Source organism: Squalius cephalus (assembly GCF_949319135.1).
Source record: "Squalius cephalus genome assembly, chromosome: 15".
NCBI lineage: Eukaryota > Metazoa > Chordata > Actinopteri > Cypriniformes > Leuciscidae > Squalius > Squalius cephalus.
This window is the reverse complement of record NC_137136.1, coordinates 22,825,168-22,840,491: the sequence shown is the minus strand read 5'-3', so window position 1 is coordinate 22,840,491 and position 15,324 is coordinate 22,825,168. Positions and strand designations below refer to the sequence as shown.

General features: G+C 38.6%; 1 protein-coding gene across 3 annotated transcripts in view; it reads left to right on the top strand.

Annotated features, from left to right (window-relative positions):
- Positions 1-1,442: 1,442 nt before the first annotated feature.
- chn2 (chimerin 2) overlaps positions 1,443-15,324 on the top strand; it is a 45,124-nt gene continuing 31,242 nt past the window's right edge. The window contains exons 1-2 of one of the 3 annotated variants that reach the window (XM_079894910.1): positions 1,443-1,611; positions 1,737-1,917. In XM_079894910.1, the coding sequence (XP_079751036.1) occupies positions 1,869-1,917 (49 nt within the window). In that variant the 5' untranslated portion in view covers positions 1,443-1,611; positions 1,737-1,868. Of the gene's footprint in view, positions 1,612-1,702; positions 1,918-15,324 lie in introns of all 3 variants that reach the window. The other 2 variants (XM_079894912.1, XM_079894911.1) reach the window with 2 other exon arrangements.

Below are 15,324 nucleotides of genomic sequence, written 5' to 3'. Positions count from 1 at the left end.
TTTTTGACATAACCTTGTGTGTATTTGACAGTTTAAGCGCAATGAGACGTGAAAGAGAACTTCCAGCCGTCTAAGATCCAGCTCTCTGTGCGCGTGCTTTAGGCCCCGTCCACACTACTGCGTTTTCGTTTAAAAACGGAGACCTTTTGCTACGTTTGCACCTCCCGTCCACACTAAAACGGCAAAAACGGAGACCCAAAACGGAGAAGTTTAGAAACGCTGCCGACCCGTTTTTCGTTTTGAATCTCCGGAGGGCGTTTTAGTGTGGACGGGTCAAAACGGAGGACTTTAGAAACGATGACGTAGTAGAGGCTCACGCTCGGCTCTATGATTGGGTGTCATCAGTCATGGCGTATATCTTTGCTAGCAGCTGTTGTCCAAGTAAATTCTGCATTTTACAATGCTATAACTGCCTACATGCGCCGGAGGCAAGCTATTATTCGAGCGATCTGTGACAATTCCCGTGTGCAGCGGCAGTATCGACCGTACATGGAGCGTCGGTTTTGGGTTATCCTGGGAAGAACCAGCGCATGGTGGGATAATTTTATCAATGAAGTTGTGTTTGCCGGCACGTGCATGCCCAGTGTTGGTGAAAGGTCACGTGATCCGCATTTTCAGTCGTTTTAATGTGGACGGAGATCAATTCTAATACGCAGCTAAAACGCTGGTGTGGACGGAGATCGTATTCGGTTTAATTCTCCGTTTCTAAACGAAAACGCAGTAGTGTGGACGGGACCAGATGTGTGCGCTCAGAAAACCATAACTGATATGGCTTTAAAACGCATGCAGATAATAAACTTTCATGATGATGAAGATCTGCAATGTCATGTGTGCGTGACAGTGATAGAGATGATAATCAAAACCAAACAAATGTTTTGTTGGTTTCTAGCAGAGTATCAGAGGCACGAGCTGTAAAGGCTCTGCCCTCTTCTGGAAAGCGGGGTGGGGAGCAGCAGCTCATTTGCATTTAAAGATACATGCACGGAAACAGCATGTTTTTCCTTCCATCTCAAAAATGGTCATTTACAACATGGTATAATAAATGATCTGTGGGTTTTGAGCTGAAACTTCACAAATACATTCTGGGGACACCTGAGACTTACAGCTTGTAAAAAGGGGCATAATAGGTCCCATTTAACTTTAAGTTAGATACCAGTTTATCAAGCATATCTAAAAGGGTTTAGCATCTAATGCTTTTTTAAAAGCAATATGGAACACTAAAGTGTTCTGTGTATTATAGTGTATTAATGTCAAAAAGCACAGGAAAGCAGGAAAGTTTTGTACATCTAACATTTTTGAACCGCACTAGGAAGGCCACTTTCTTATATGGCCACAGCACACAGTCGAGAGGCATGTAACATGTAACTAAGGTTTACAGCATGGTCAGGTAGACAGGAGGAATGCGCGCGCTCTAGTGACGCGCGTCTCTTCCACTTTAAGAAGGCGGATTCGCCGCTGCACACACTGTGTGTTTATTACGAGCCTTGAAGTGGCACATGGAAGCGATACAGTAAAACCCATGTCTCTAAATATGGCGAAACCTACTGGCTTTGACAGCACACGCAACGGCTTGGAAGTTTTTTTGAATTCTGCATTTCATTACGATGACGTGTAAGTTAGACGAGTTGTCATATTTTCTGTTCGTATATCAACTAGTTTCACATGGTTCTTCTTCTGCCACACGCGCCCGTAAATGCGGCAGCGTTGGCGACTCCCGTCTGATCCGACTCTCACAGCTGGATATTATCGGCTGTTTAGGAGGAACTCCGGAGAGCTGAAGACAGGTCAGGAGAGCAGAGACTGAGATGGAAGAGCTGTCAAGCCCGAACAGACGCCAGTAAGCTTGTGGATTCAGTGATTTACACGCCATGGCAGCGTCTAGTAACTCCAGTCTGTCGGGTTCCTCCGTCTCTTCGGGTGAGTACTAATGAAACGAAATGAAACATGGGTGTTTTGTTTGGGAATGTGAAGAAGCACTTGACGTGATAATGGAAGAAAGGATATGGTTGGCAGTTTCATTTCTGTGGTTTTGGATGGAATTAAAGCAGACAGGATAGAACATGGTGAAGAGGTGTGTCAAACAGTATACCTTTTCTTCATCCAGGACGAACTAGACCCACCTTTGACTTCCTTCACCAATGCAAGAGCATGCATTTTTTAATATCAACCAATGCACGGTGGCAGAGGATTGTGTAATGTCACACTCACAGTGCACGAGTTTTACAGGCCACCTCTATCTGATAATATGGCATATGACTCTTTGGTTTGATCACGATCACTGTTAACCATTATGCTGGGAGGTTAAAAAACAAAATGTGCTGAATTATAAATATTTTAATTCCAAATAATATCCTATTTTTTAATCCTCAGTGAAAAAATATTGGCTACTGCATGCACTGATGTTGAATTGAAAGCATTTTGTCTTCTCTCTCTAATATAGCTATATTTATATTAAGTTGTGGCAACCCTGTTACCATACACTCTTAAAAATAAATGTTCTTTATTGGCATTGATGGTTCCACAAATAGCCTTTAATATCCATGGCACAAAAGGTTCTTTATAGTGGAAAAAAGTTATTAAGATTATTAAAATGTTCTTCACACTAAAAACTGGTTCTTTTTGAGGAACCCAAAATGGTTCTTCTATAGCATCGCTGCAAAATAACCTTTATTTTTTAAGTCTGTCGTTCCCCATAACAAGTCCATAATTAATATAACTTTTATTGTCTTATATTTTGTGAGGTTTACTATAAAATCTTAAATAATCAGCCCTAGGGTGTTACAGCTGTTACCATGATCTTATACATTAAATAACATATTATCGAAACCTGGATATTTGTGGAAATATCAGCGTATTGAGGAACCTTGTCAATGATTCATCCGTGCATTTGTTTCTTTTTTAATCAAAACACGCTCTTTCATTTAAATGACAGACTTGTCCAATCATTAAGTTCGCATAAATACCCTGCCCCTTTCTTTCAGTCGACTGCAAGCTCACATTCAGATCTTCAGTGTCAACTATTGATATCCCAAGTACAGTATATATCACTGCCAGTAACGCCTACAGTCGACCTCTCAGAAAATGATCCAAACTTTAAAAACTGGAAAGTTCGGTTTTTGTTGTGTCCATTTCAACATGTTGTAACGTGGGAACCAAAAACTGGTTTGGACACATCCATCACAAATGCACTTCCCGCCCAGTGTCTCAAGGGATAACGGTTACAACAGACATATAGCCTACCCTAAATCTCAACATTTTAGAATTTTTTGCATCTAAAATGAGTCATCAAATGTTTTAATGGGTGTGTGATGAAAACTAATTACCCTAAAAGCTGTTCCTCTCTCCGTTTTATGCACTTGAAAGATTTTCCATTATCCTGATCTTATTATCTGCAAGAAATTATTGATGTTGAAAATTAGCTTTTAAAATTACCTGTCATCTTCCTAGCTGAGTGTCATGGTGTTTGAACTACATTATCTCAGGTTTGATTGCCAATATATTAACTTCCACCTGTTAATTTTCAAAACTTTTGCCATATTTTCACACAGGTACCAAACTGCATCTTTTGCCAACAACACATGTACACTACTGTTCAAATGTTTGGGGTTGGATAGATGTTTTCTGCCTTTATTTGATAAAAAAATACATTAATATTTTGAATATTATGATGGCAAAAGCTGAATTTTCAGCATCATTACGCCAGTCTTCAGTGACACATGATCCTTCAGAAATCATTCTAATATGATGATTTGCTGCTCATTAAACATTTTATTATTATTATCAATGTTGTGCTGCTTAATATTTAGCCTTTTTTGATCAATTTATTGTGTCTTTGCTGAATAAAATGATTAATTTATTAAAAAGAAAAAAAATCCCACTGACGCCAAACTTGATGTAGTATGACTTATTCACATTTTGTGAGGTTAGATGAGAAACGCACATTGGTTGGAAAGAACGGAAACCACCATCCATAAATCCATAATTCCCTGTAAGACACAAAACACAGTAAATGTCTTGCATGAGGTTGGCCGGAGGTGTGAGAAGCTCAAAAGTGTTTGCAGGTGTTTAAATAAACCGATCACAAGAGTGAGATAAGGAGGTTGGAAGCGCTCTCAGAATCACTCCCACATATTTACACCCTGTTCTCATGCTGCTCCGCTTGGCATTGCGTTTGTAAGAACAGAAGGAGGGATGTGTATGTTCTGAGGAACAGTACACGTCTCAAGGGAGTGCAAGTTCAAATAACAAGCTTTGTTAAATGGGTGTGTAAAGAAGAACCGTTTTCGAGCAGGCACTCGTTTCATTGAAGCTCAATAGTGACCTTGGGAGAGAGAAAGAAAGGGTTTGTCTCATTCAATTCGTGCTTGCTGTAACTCTTCATCCAGAGGCGCAGAACCGCGATTCCTCCCCCCACGCCAAGCCACGGGCTCTTGAGATCCAGTAAAGGGATCAAGCCAAGCCATGACTCTCCGTGGTCGCCATCCATTCCCAAATAGATTATCTCACATGCGTGTTGCTGAAGAAGCAGAACTGCACTGTGGCTGCGAGGCCTGGAGAAGGCGGAGGAACTTTTGTGCCTGCGGTACGGAGAGCTGTCATTAGCTCCGTGCCCCCGGTGTAATCATTGGATGCTGAATACCAGGCTCGCCGTGTCTGTCGCAGGAGTATCATTATGTTGGAAAAACACTTTTTTTGGCTGAAAACTCGTTTCGTCTAGTTTGTGTGCGTGCAATGCGCACCCGTTCTGCTTTATATTAGCCAAGGACAGGGCTGTAAACAAATGCAGGGCAGAGCGAGATGGATGCCGCTCCGCTCAGCTCTTCTGACTTCAAAGGCCAGTTTGAGCTTTTGATGTTTCCCTGAAGGAAAACTGGGACTGCAGCTCAGAACTGCAAGCTTGTGAGCGATGTTGAAATTATGGGGGATTTCATGGGTTTGCGCTGATTTGATTGCTTCTAATCTGAAGGGGTTGTGTTAACTTAAGTTTGGGGAACTTGACCAGAAGGTTGCTGGTTTAATCCCAGTAAGGAGGGACTCAACTGTCCACTGTGCCCTTAAGCGAGACATTTAACCCCAGGTTGTTCTAGACGGATTGTCTTGATAATAAGTGCACTTCAGTAAGTCGCTTTGGATAAGACTTTGGATAAAAGAACCTGCTAAATGACTACTTATGTAATTATGAATCTGCATGTGGTAAGTGAGTAAGGTAGTTGTTAAGTTTAGGTGTTTATTAGTACTTATAAAGCATAATGCTGCCTTATTCTGCATGACAATATTCTACATCCCCTAACCCACAATACCTAAACTTAACAACTACAGTACCTCACTATCTATTAAGCAATAATTAGGAGTTTATTGAGGCAAAAGCCATAGTTAATAGTGAGAATGGGACCCTTCATTTCTAACATTAATAATTACTTGTAAATGCTAATTATTGGTAATATTGTGAAGTATTATTACAAAAATCGAAATAATGGTTTTCTATTTTAATGTAAATATTTCTAAAATATTTCAAATGTTTTATTTATTCTTGTGATGGAAAACCTGAATTATTCCAGTCTTCGGTGTCATGTGATCCTTCAGAAATCATTCTAATACTGATTAGGTGCTCAAAAAACATTTCTAATTCGTATCAGTGCTAAAATCAGTTGTGCTGCTTAATATTTTTGTGGAAACCATGAAGCATTTCTGTCAGGATGATTTGATGGATAGAAAGTTCAAAAGAACAGCATTTATTTGAAATAGAAATCTTTTGCAACATTATAAACTTAGAACTTAACTGTCACTTCTGATTAATTAAATCTGTCCTGGCTGATTATATTTTTGAATGTTGGTTGCACCGAATGAGTTTGATTTGGCAGACAAAACATTTTCTTTTAAATTTATAAAATATAAAATATGAAAATGAATTGTATTTAGAAATTTAAAACATGGTCATCTTATAAGAAATGCATTCAAATCAAGACATTGTATGTATAAACTATATTTTTAATATATGTTTGAATAAATTAGTAGATTTAGACCAATACATTTGTATGCCATTGATCTAAAAATGGTCCTTTTTGGTTTCATATTGACTGCTCATCTGTACTTGATCATAGTCATCATGAAAATGACGTCTGCTTTTTTGTGGTTCTGTTCTGTGTTCTTCTGGAAGTGAAGGGCGAATTCTACAACAGGAACATATCACATGATTGAAAGCTCTGGTAAGCAAACAGCAAGAGAGATAACTCTCAACAGGGCTTGCCTGTCCTTTTACTCGGCCTCTTTGCATTGAAGGCGGCATCGGCTTGTTTGAGGTAAAGCTCTGTTTTTCGTCCTGGAGTTGGTTAACATCAAAGTCAAGTCTACAGCTAAGGGAATAGAAGAACTCTTACAAATCAATTCATGCAAACAAAATCACTCTTAAAGGGATAGTTCACCCAAAAATGAAAATTACCCCATGATTTACTCACCCTCAAGCCATCCTAGGTGTATATTACATTCTTCTTTCGGACGAATACAATCGGAGATGTATTAAAAAATGTCCTGGCTCTTCCAAGCTTTATAATGGCAGTGAATGGCCATTTCTGTTTTGAAGTCCATCATGCATCCATCCATGATAAAAAGTAATCCACACGGCTCTGCGGGGGTTAATAAAGGCCTTCTGAATTGAATCTATGCATTCGTGTAAGAAAAATATCCATTTTTAAAACTTTATCAACTAAAACAACTAGCTTTCGGCAGACGGCCTACGCAAGTGGACTTGCGCCAAAACAGTAACACTTGACGATGTAGGATGTAGGAGTAGCGTAAGCTTTGATGCCTTTCACGGTTCAAACAAACAGGGCTGGACAACAAACTCAAGCTCCTCCAATATTTCTCTTTAAAAATTGAACGAATTCCACGTTCGTCATTACGCTGTGCGTCAGGTCAAGGGTTACTCTTTCGCCGTAAATCGATGCGTACGGCCTTTTGCCAGAAGCTAGTTATTTTAGTCGATAAAGTTTTAAATATGCATGTTTTTCTTACACGAACCCATCACTAAACTTCAGGGGCCGTATTCACAAAGAAATTTAAGGCTAAATGTAGCTCCTAACTGGCGAATTTAGGAGCAACTCCTAAAAATAATGGGTGTGTCACTCGTAACTTTAGGACTCCTAATTTTTTTGACTAAGAGTAATTCACGAAGCATTTTAACCCTAAAAGTAGCACCTAAGCCTGGGACAGCTTAAAAGAAGTCGAGAGGACTCCTAACTCACTAAGACCTATTCACAAACTGCTTTTTGTGGCATTTCACGTTGCGATGTTTTGAAATGCGTATGCGGCGGCTACAGGAGCTTCCAATCGCGAGGGAACAATTTGGCATTGTAGGCATAACTAGGGATGCAATAACGCCACCAACAACAACCAAAACTAGGCTACTCATTGCATGTAAACTAATTGTAATGTTTCATTGTGAATCAAATTAAAATGTTCTTCTCTTTGCAAACGTAGGCAGAGGCATATAGTGACAGATTAATTCAATAATGTTGCAAAGATATTGCATCAATCCATATGTTTCATTAGGCTACTAGGCTATTTGTTTTGCCTTACTCTTTATTCATTTAGGCTATTTATTCAGTTATTCATCATCTTCCGTCCTTCGTACTACTTGTGTAGCGCACGCATTCTCAGACCTGTCACCTGTCACTCATCATCGTAGGGGAGGTGTTTGGAATCATTCCCGCGTTACAATCATCAGCCAATCAAGGTGGTCACTTCAGTCAAGCTCGTGCATGAGTAATGACGTCATCCATAGCAACGAAGACTCACTCTTAGTTTAGGAGTTGTCATTTTTCTTTACTAAGAGTAGGTCTGAAAGACGTTGTGAATAACTTTTAAGAGAAAACTCCTAGCTAAAATCTTTTAGTGCGATTTAGGAGTACTCCTAGTGGTAAGATAAAATGCTTTGTGAATACGGCCCCAGAAGGCCTTTATTAACCCCCCAGAGCTGTGTGGATTACTTTGATCATGAATGGATGCACTTTTATGGACTTAACTTTAACAGCCATTCACTCTCATTATAAAGCTTGGAAGAGCCAGGACATTTTTTAATATAACTCCGATTGTATTCGTCTGAAAGAAGAATGTCATATATACCTAGGATGGCTTGAGGGTGAGTAAATCATGGGCTAATTTTCAGTTTTGGGTCAACTATCCCTTTAAGCTGAAGACTGAAGTCTGGGTAAATGTCTCATAGCAGCGGTCTAGTATAAGAACCTCGGTTTTTCGAGATCTTTTCTAAGCTGTTTCACGTAGCTAAAAAAAGCATGAATGAAGGGGCGAAAGATTGAATGGAAGCTCGGCCTGTGATGACAGAGCTGGTAAATGAGGCGTGCACATCACTTACTGGGCCGAAAATTGTACTTTCTCTCCTTCGCTCTTCGGAAAGCTGCTCATTATTATAATCTTGTTTTTAAAGGCTTTCGTTTCTTACTAAAGCCACTGTAATACGGTCTCTCCATTAGTGGTCACCTTAATAGTTTTCATGGTTTCTTGTGTGATTCCCTCTGTAGTTTAACAGTCAGTGAGTCTGAGTGAAATAATAGGCTTATTTAAGACTGCCGTTTTATTGGTTGAATAGAGTGTTGCCGAGAACCAGAGAAGAGAGTTTTTTTAGTGCTCACCTCTTCCTGTGTCTCTGCATTTATTATTAATCACCTCTGTGGATATTCCCATGGTCATCCATCACCCTCTGGAATCACATTACCAAACAATGGATCTCCCTGCTATTGATGTGTGCTTGTGTACTGTGCATGTGTGTGTAAACTCATGGCAGGCCAACGGACCCTCAACAGTCTGTTCACTGACCTTCTGATCATACAAAACTGGAAATTACTTTCTCAAACTAGCAAGATCTAATCTGATTGACTGGCCTCGTGCAAATTTCTGGCATTGGTGTATACAACCTGGATTTTTTATTAATACTTTTAATTATTTTGTGGAAAGGTATTTAGGTCGATACATGAGCACCAACATATATATGTATATAAAATACAAAATGCATTGTAGACTGGACATTGTATACTGTGAGTCAAATGTCTGGCTACGTGAGACTGTTTGTTTCCTTTGCCAATCAGAAGTGAGGGGCTTCCAACAGTACATGCGGTACACGCACGCACCCACACACACACACGCACACGCACAATTAAACAAAGGCATACAGCCATACAGGAAAATACCCTAACCCACCCTCACTTGCATTCAGTGTTACAGGATAAACACACTTCATCTTGCCTTCCCTCACAGTTACTCTGTCTTGATGCCTTGTCTCGCACATAGTCATAAAATTCTCCACATTTCTTGCCAGTTCTGTTCCTGAAGATCCCCACACTCTTTAGGCTCATTGTGTGAAATGGAAGTGATGTGTGGCTTTGCTTTCTGTGCCTCAGAGAGACGTAGAGTCTGTATAATGTACCCTAGCTCTTACAGAGCAGCATACTGTACAGATGGCCTCCCCGCAGGAGCTGGAACATGTCCCCAAAAACACTGGATCAGCACTAAATGTGTGCGTATTGCATATTCACATATGTGTGTTGGCTGAAACAGACTGCTGTGTGTGTGTGTATATGGTTTTGCTGACATTTTTGGACCAAATGTCTCTACAAGCAATGTTTTCTTGGTTTTGCACATCCAAACGTCACTTAATATAACACAACAATAACACTAAAAAACTAAAGTAACCTTGAATAGGCCGTCATCTGACGTTTTTCCCTTGATATTTGCATAAAGTTGAGCTTCTCTCAGTGCTTTCTCCGACCCGCTGTCAATCCCACAATCCAATATGCAGACGTGAAGCTCAGCTTCCATAGGAATTAATTGGAAAAAGCAGTGGACATGCCCTTTCAACAAGGCAAATTCGCATGACCAACTGAACCTGATGTGAAATCCGCACTGGGAAAATCTTTTGCCCTCACATGAAATGTTGATTTCTATTAAGATGACTGGATTTTTGGAGAACAACATTATATGTGACTTTACTTTTAGCCTTTTATGAGTACCTTCAACATTGTCATATAGACGAGCAGACTATTGAAACAAAACCTGCATTATTTCGATAACCGAAAAAAAATAAATCATGTAATAGTTAAATATTATTAATTAGTAAGATGGTGATTCAGTAACCAGCTCTGATAGATTCAGGTGAATGAAGGATTCGTTTACATCCAGCACGATAACTATAAAGGTAAATATAACGATAACTGTGTATTAGTTCATACCAACGCATGATAACTTTCTGTTTATAATAGGCATGCGCACAGTTATGTAGTCTGCTGCTCTAAGTGTGCAAACTCTTTAAAGTCAGGTGGTTTCTGATCAGCTGTCAATATTTATATTGTTCATCAGCTGGAAAACAAATCTTGCTGAAAGTGATTTAATAATATAGCCTAACTATAATAATATAGACAATAACATCGCTGTATCACTATAGTTGTAGTGTGGACTTTCCTAGTCTTCATAGAATTAGAAAGATTTCTGCAATTAGTTTATATGCCAGACATTAAGAGTAGTATTCTAGTATATTGTTCTGAATTCAGCCTATGTTTTTGATTCACTAAACAGAACATGTTTCATAAGTCATGTTTGTGAGTCAAATAACATTGGTGGCATTGCATGTTTTTGCATGCTGCCAGCGAGTACAGCTTAATGGAAAGATGTTTCTTGCCAGTATATCTTTTAATTGCCTCACATTCAAAAGAGACATAAGGCAAACTCACATTCACAACTCAAAAAAAGAAATTGCCATGGCCCTGAAAATGCTTGACAAGTAAACACTGCCCATAATGGATAGTAAAACTGAAAGCACACATCGTGGGGACGAGCGGTAAGCATTACCAATCATTAGTTCAGTATAAAAATAATTGGAGTCTAAGTCCCCACAATGATAAAAAAAGATGTGTGTGTATATGCAAAGGTGTTGGGATTAGATAGTCAGGTTTTACTAAGGCTGTGCTCCTCCACATGCAGATACTTCAGACTCAGTTCGTTTGAAGTACATACTGCTAGTCTGTTGCTGCATTTCTATGTTCTGCCCTAAGGATGCCTGTTCCCTCTCATCCGCTGAGCTTTAATTTGTGTGAGAGATAAGAGTCTGCCCAAGAAAGTGGGAGCTGTGAGGGTGTGTGTGAGCTGCAGATAGTCGCTCAACTTTCCATCTCAAAGCAGCAGCTTTTATGCTCTCAGATTCTTTTAAGCAACGGAATATTTTCTGCAACAACCTTAAAGAGCAAATGACATTTAACATTACCCAGCCTGTAAAATACTACCTCAAATGGATGATTGTGCTTAACAGCTACGGTAGAAGTTGAATAAGATCTTTTACAGCAAATCTCCAACAATTTGTCCTTGGTTGGAACATTGTAATCAGATTCATCTAGTCTCTTTTTTCAGTAATGGCAAACACCCCTCACAGATTGCCTGTAGCATTCAGGGAAGGAAATTTTATTAATTAAAAGCCTTTTCTCCTGAGGACCGCTGCAAATCTGGTGTCTAATCAAGAAAGATGCATAGTTTGATTTTGTACTGAATCTTTCAGTCACTTCTTTTCATATTCTTCACAAAGCCCAACCTTCACCATTCTAATAGCTCTGGCTTCAATATTCTTCCTATTCAGGCTTTCGAAACCTTTGTTCATTGTTAAATTACATATTGTAAGTGGTCGGGAGTGTTTTGTGAATAGGCAGCCTGCACCTCCTGACCCTCAAGTTTCCTCCGTCAGTGTTCTCCAGCCTCTCTATTAGATCCAGCGATAGTGGAAAGAAAGCACCTGGCAAATCACCAAAAGAAATCATAAATTTTCCAAATGAGCCACTGAAGAATTTTTTGTTTTTTTGATTGTTTGCAGCACACCAGCACTCCTGAGCTCCAACAGACAATACAGCTTCATACTAATCCAAACATAGGCTCACATAAACACTGATTGAAAGCTAATCTATCTCACTTGACTACTGTAAAGTGGATACTGGGCCACACAATTATAGAAATAGTTCACACAAAAATGAAAATACTCACCTCCATGAAAAAGTGGAAAAGCTATACATGTTCCAAACCTGTAGAACTTTCTTTCTTCTGTGGAACACAAAGAAGATATTTAGAAATATGTCTTGTTTTTTGTTCTTACAATGAAAGTCAAATGGGTTCAATCAATGTTGTTTTTGAACCCATTGACTTTCCTTGCATGGACAAAACCAGCTGAAACATTCTTCAAAGTAGTGCTGCACAATTAATCAAAATAAAACAAAGTTGTTTAAGTCTGACATTAACAGACCGAACAGAAGGCTTTTTATTGTGGCCAGCCTAAGGCACACCTGTGCAATAATCATGCTGTCTAATCAGCATCTTGATATGCCACACCTGTGAGGTGGATGGATAATCTTGGCAAAGGAGAACTGCTCACTAACACAGATTTAGACAGATTTGTGAACAGTATTTGAGAGAAATAGGCCTTTTGTGTACATAGAAAAAGTCTTAGATCTTTGAGTTCAGCTCATGAAAAATGGGGGCAAAAACAAAAGTGTTGCGTTTATAATTTTGTTCAGTGTATAATCACAACATTTTTGGCAAAATTGTACAGCCCTACAAACAAGCATTGATATTTTTTTAAATCGTAAAAGCAATTTTTATCAGAAAAATCACAATCCCCCCCCCCCCCCCCCCCTCACCCCAAATCGTACAGCCCTACTTCTAAATGTCTTCTTGTGTTCCACAGAACAAAGAAAGTGAGGCACAATGATGACAGAGTTTTAATTTTGTGGCGAACTATATCCTTATTTAATTTGTTCATATTTTTCCTCCATATTTAGTGCTGCAGTTCTGCCCGCATATAAAATGGTTTGCTACACAAATCGTCATGAATTACAAAGGATTCAGACCAGAAAAACATAAACCTAAACTTCAGCCAACATTTAAACCTCGCTATATCATCATCTTCCAGAAAGAAAATGACTAAATCGCTTGATGTTCTTGCTAAATGTTCTCCTTGCAAGCACATGCCAAAGCCTTAAACCATACAATCCTTTCATTCTGGCTCAGCATAGCTATTGCCAAGTCAAGGCATTATGAGTATCTTAGCTTGGCAGCTCAGTTTTTTGTGTGCTTTTCACCTGTGGCTTTATAAATAAATCTGGCAAAATGTTTACAACTTTGACAAGACATACAGAGCATGTTGTATAACAGTTGTTGTATGTTTGGCTATAGTGGGTTTGGATGGAGCGCTGTGTGTGTTTGTGGTTTGGACTTTGAGCTTGTGTTTAGTTGTGAGTGTGTAGGCAGGGAGGAAATGCTGACTGGCCGCAGTAAAGTGCTGACATTAAAAGAGACAGTGCCTGAAATAAGACATGGATCCATAGAGACCAGCACGTATTCAGGGAAGAGAAGAAAACACACATTGATTTATGCGTTCAAAGAGATTGTTTTACTAAAAGAAAACGGCTACTACTTTCCACTCTATCTTTCTTATTCGATCTACTCTCACACACACAAGATCACGTAGTCGTTCTGAACTTTCACACAACTTCCAGGGCTGTATACTACTATTCTCAACTCAGAAACACACAATGAGTGTGTCATTGCTTACAATGCAATATGTTTTTTTTGAGTAATCTTTCCATGAATGATCAGAGATTCAGCTACTATTCTGGATGAGGAAATGCTGATCAGCACAACAGTTTTGTTTATTTCTCACACAAGCATGTATTGTGAAATTAGTGTCTTTGTCTTATTGCCAAATTTCTGTTTATGGGTTTGTGCAGTTACTGTCAGGCCTGCTTTACGTACTAATATTGATTATCTAGAAGCCTGTCTGGCTAGACTGAGAGGAACTGTTGAGATTTATTCCTGAGAATCCTGGTTTATTTATTCATTTTTCTTTTGATGCTTTCAGGCTTCTGTATTTAAACGTCAGAGAAAGATTTTGGATAATTTAGTTTAACGACCTATTTGGCAGATTTTATACTGTTTACCTTATGATCTGTAATAGTTCATAAATTATACATTAATATTGCTTAGGGCTGACAGTCAATTTAAAAATGAATAGCATGATGTTCCAGTTAATTAATCAGAATTAATCACATTTAATTAATTAAATCACAATTTTTTACTTAAAAAGAGTATACTTTGTGTAATGGTTTTAGACACTTAATTGCATGTTAACTGTCATTTTTAAAGGTGTCACAAGAATGAGAATAGCCTATGTATGTTTACATATACATAAGTGCACTTCTTTTCACAAGGGACAGCTGTGCTGACCGCTCTACACTTAGATGGTACTTTAAGCTTAAATTGATCAGATGAAATTGCTTTACATAATTTGCATACAGTTCAGGAGGGCATGATTAAAAGTGTTAATTTTTGTATCTCATATTTTTTGAAGTAATTTACTGTATTAAATTAACATGTTAAACAGTAATTGAGGTATTTGAATTAAAATATTGTTTTAAGGTGTTCTGTTTTAGACGGACAGGACTGCCATTCTCATTATAATGTATGCAAATGAACCTCCATATCCAGGCTGTCTGTGCTCAACAGCCATACTAAACCATGTCAGGCTCTGACTTGTGTTCCTTTGAGAAATGACTTGCTTACTGGAGGTGCTGCTTCCCCATTCATTTATCTCATACTAGTTTTGGAAGTATTCACCATAATGTTATTTGAAGTTAGATAGTCACCCAAAGCTTTAACTGGAAGAGCATTTCTGAAAAAGTTGGAAAACAGAAATTTACTACTAATTGCAAACTATATAGAATGGTATGGAAGCTAGTTTCCGCCAAAAAGGTAATTGTGACTTTTTATCTCACCATTCTGCATTTTTCCCCGCAGTTGCGAGTTTATATATAACAATTCGGAATTTATAACTCTCAAGTGGGAGACAAAAAGCCAGAATTGTGAGTTATAAACTTGCAATTGCAAGAAAAAATTCAGAAATGCAAGTTTATATATAACAACTGTGAGAAATAAAGTCAGAATTGCGAGACTTATTGACTTAAACTGACTTAATTCTGACTTAAAGAGATAAGTTGCAATTACCTTTTTACTGATTTATTCTGTGGTGGAAACATAGAATGGAGCTCTGTTCGGCAGGAGCATGTCAATAACATTAGATGAGTATATATATAGTTTCTTATCTCATTTCTGTGGCAATTGTTCTGTCACCCTTCCACAACCCCAACTCCACCTTATTTCTATTCATTTCTGTAATTTATGAAGTCATCCTGGGTGGGCTGCAAACCAAAATCAGTTAACTTTCATCTCATTCAAGAATTACCATAATATGTGAAACCGATTATTGCTCTCTTTTGATCTGCC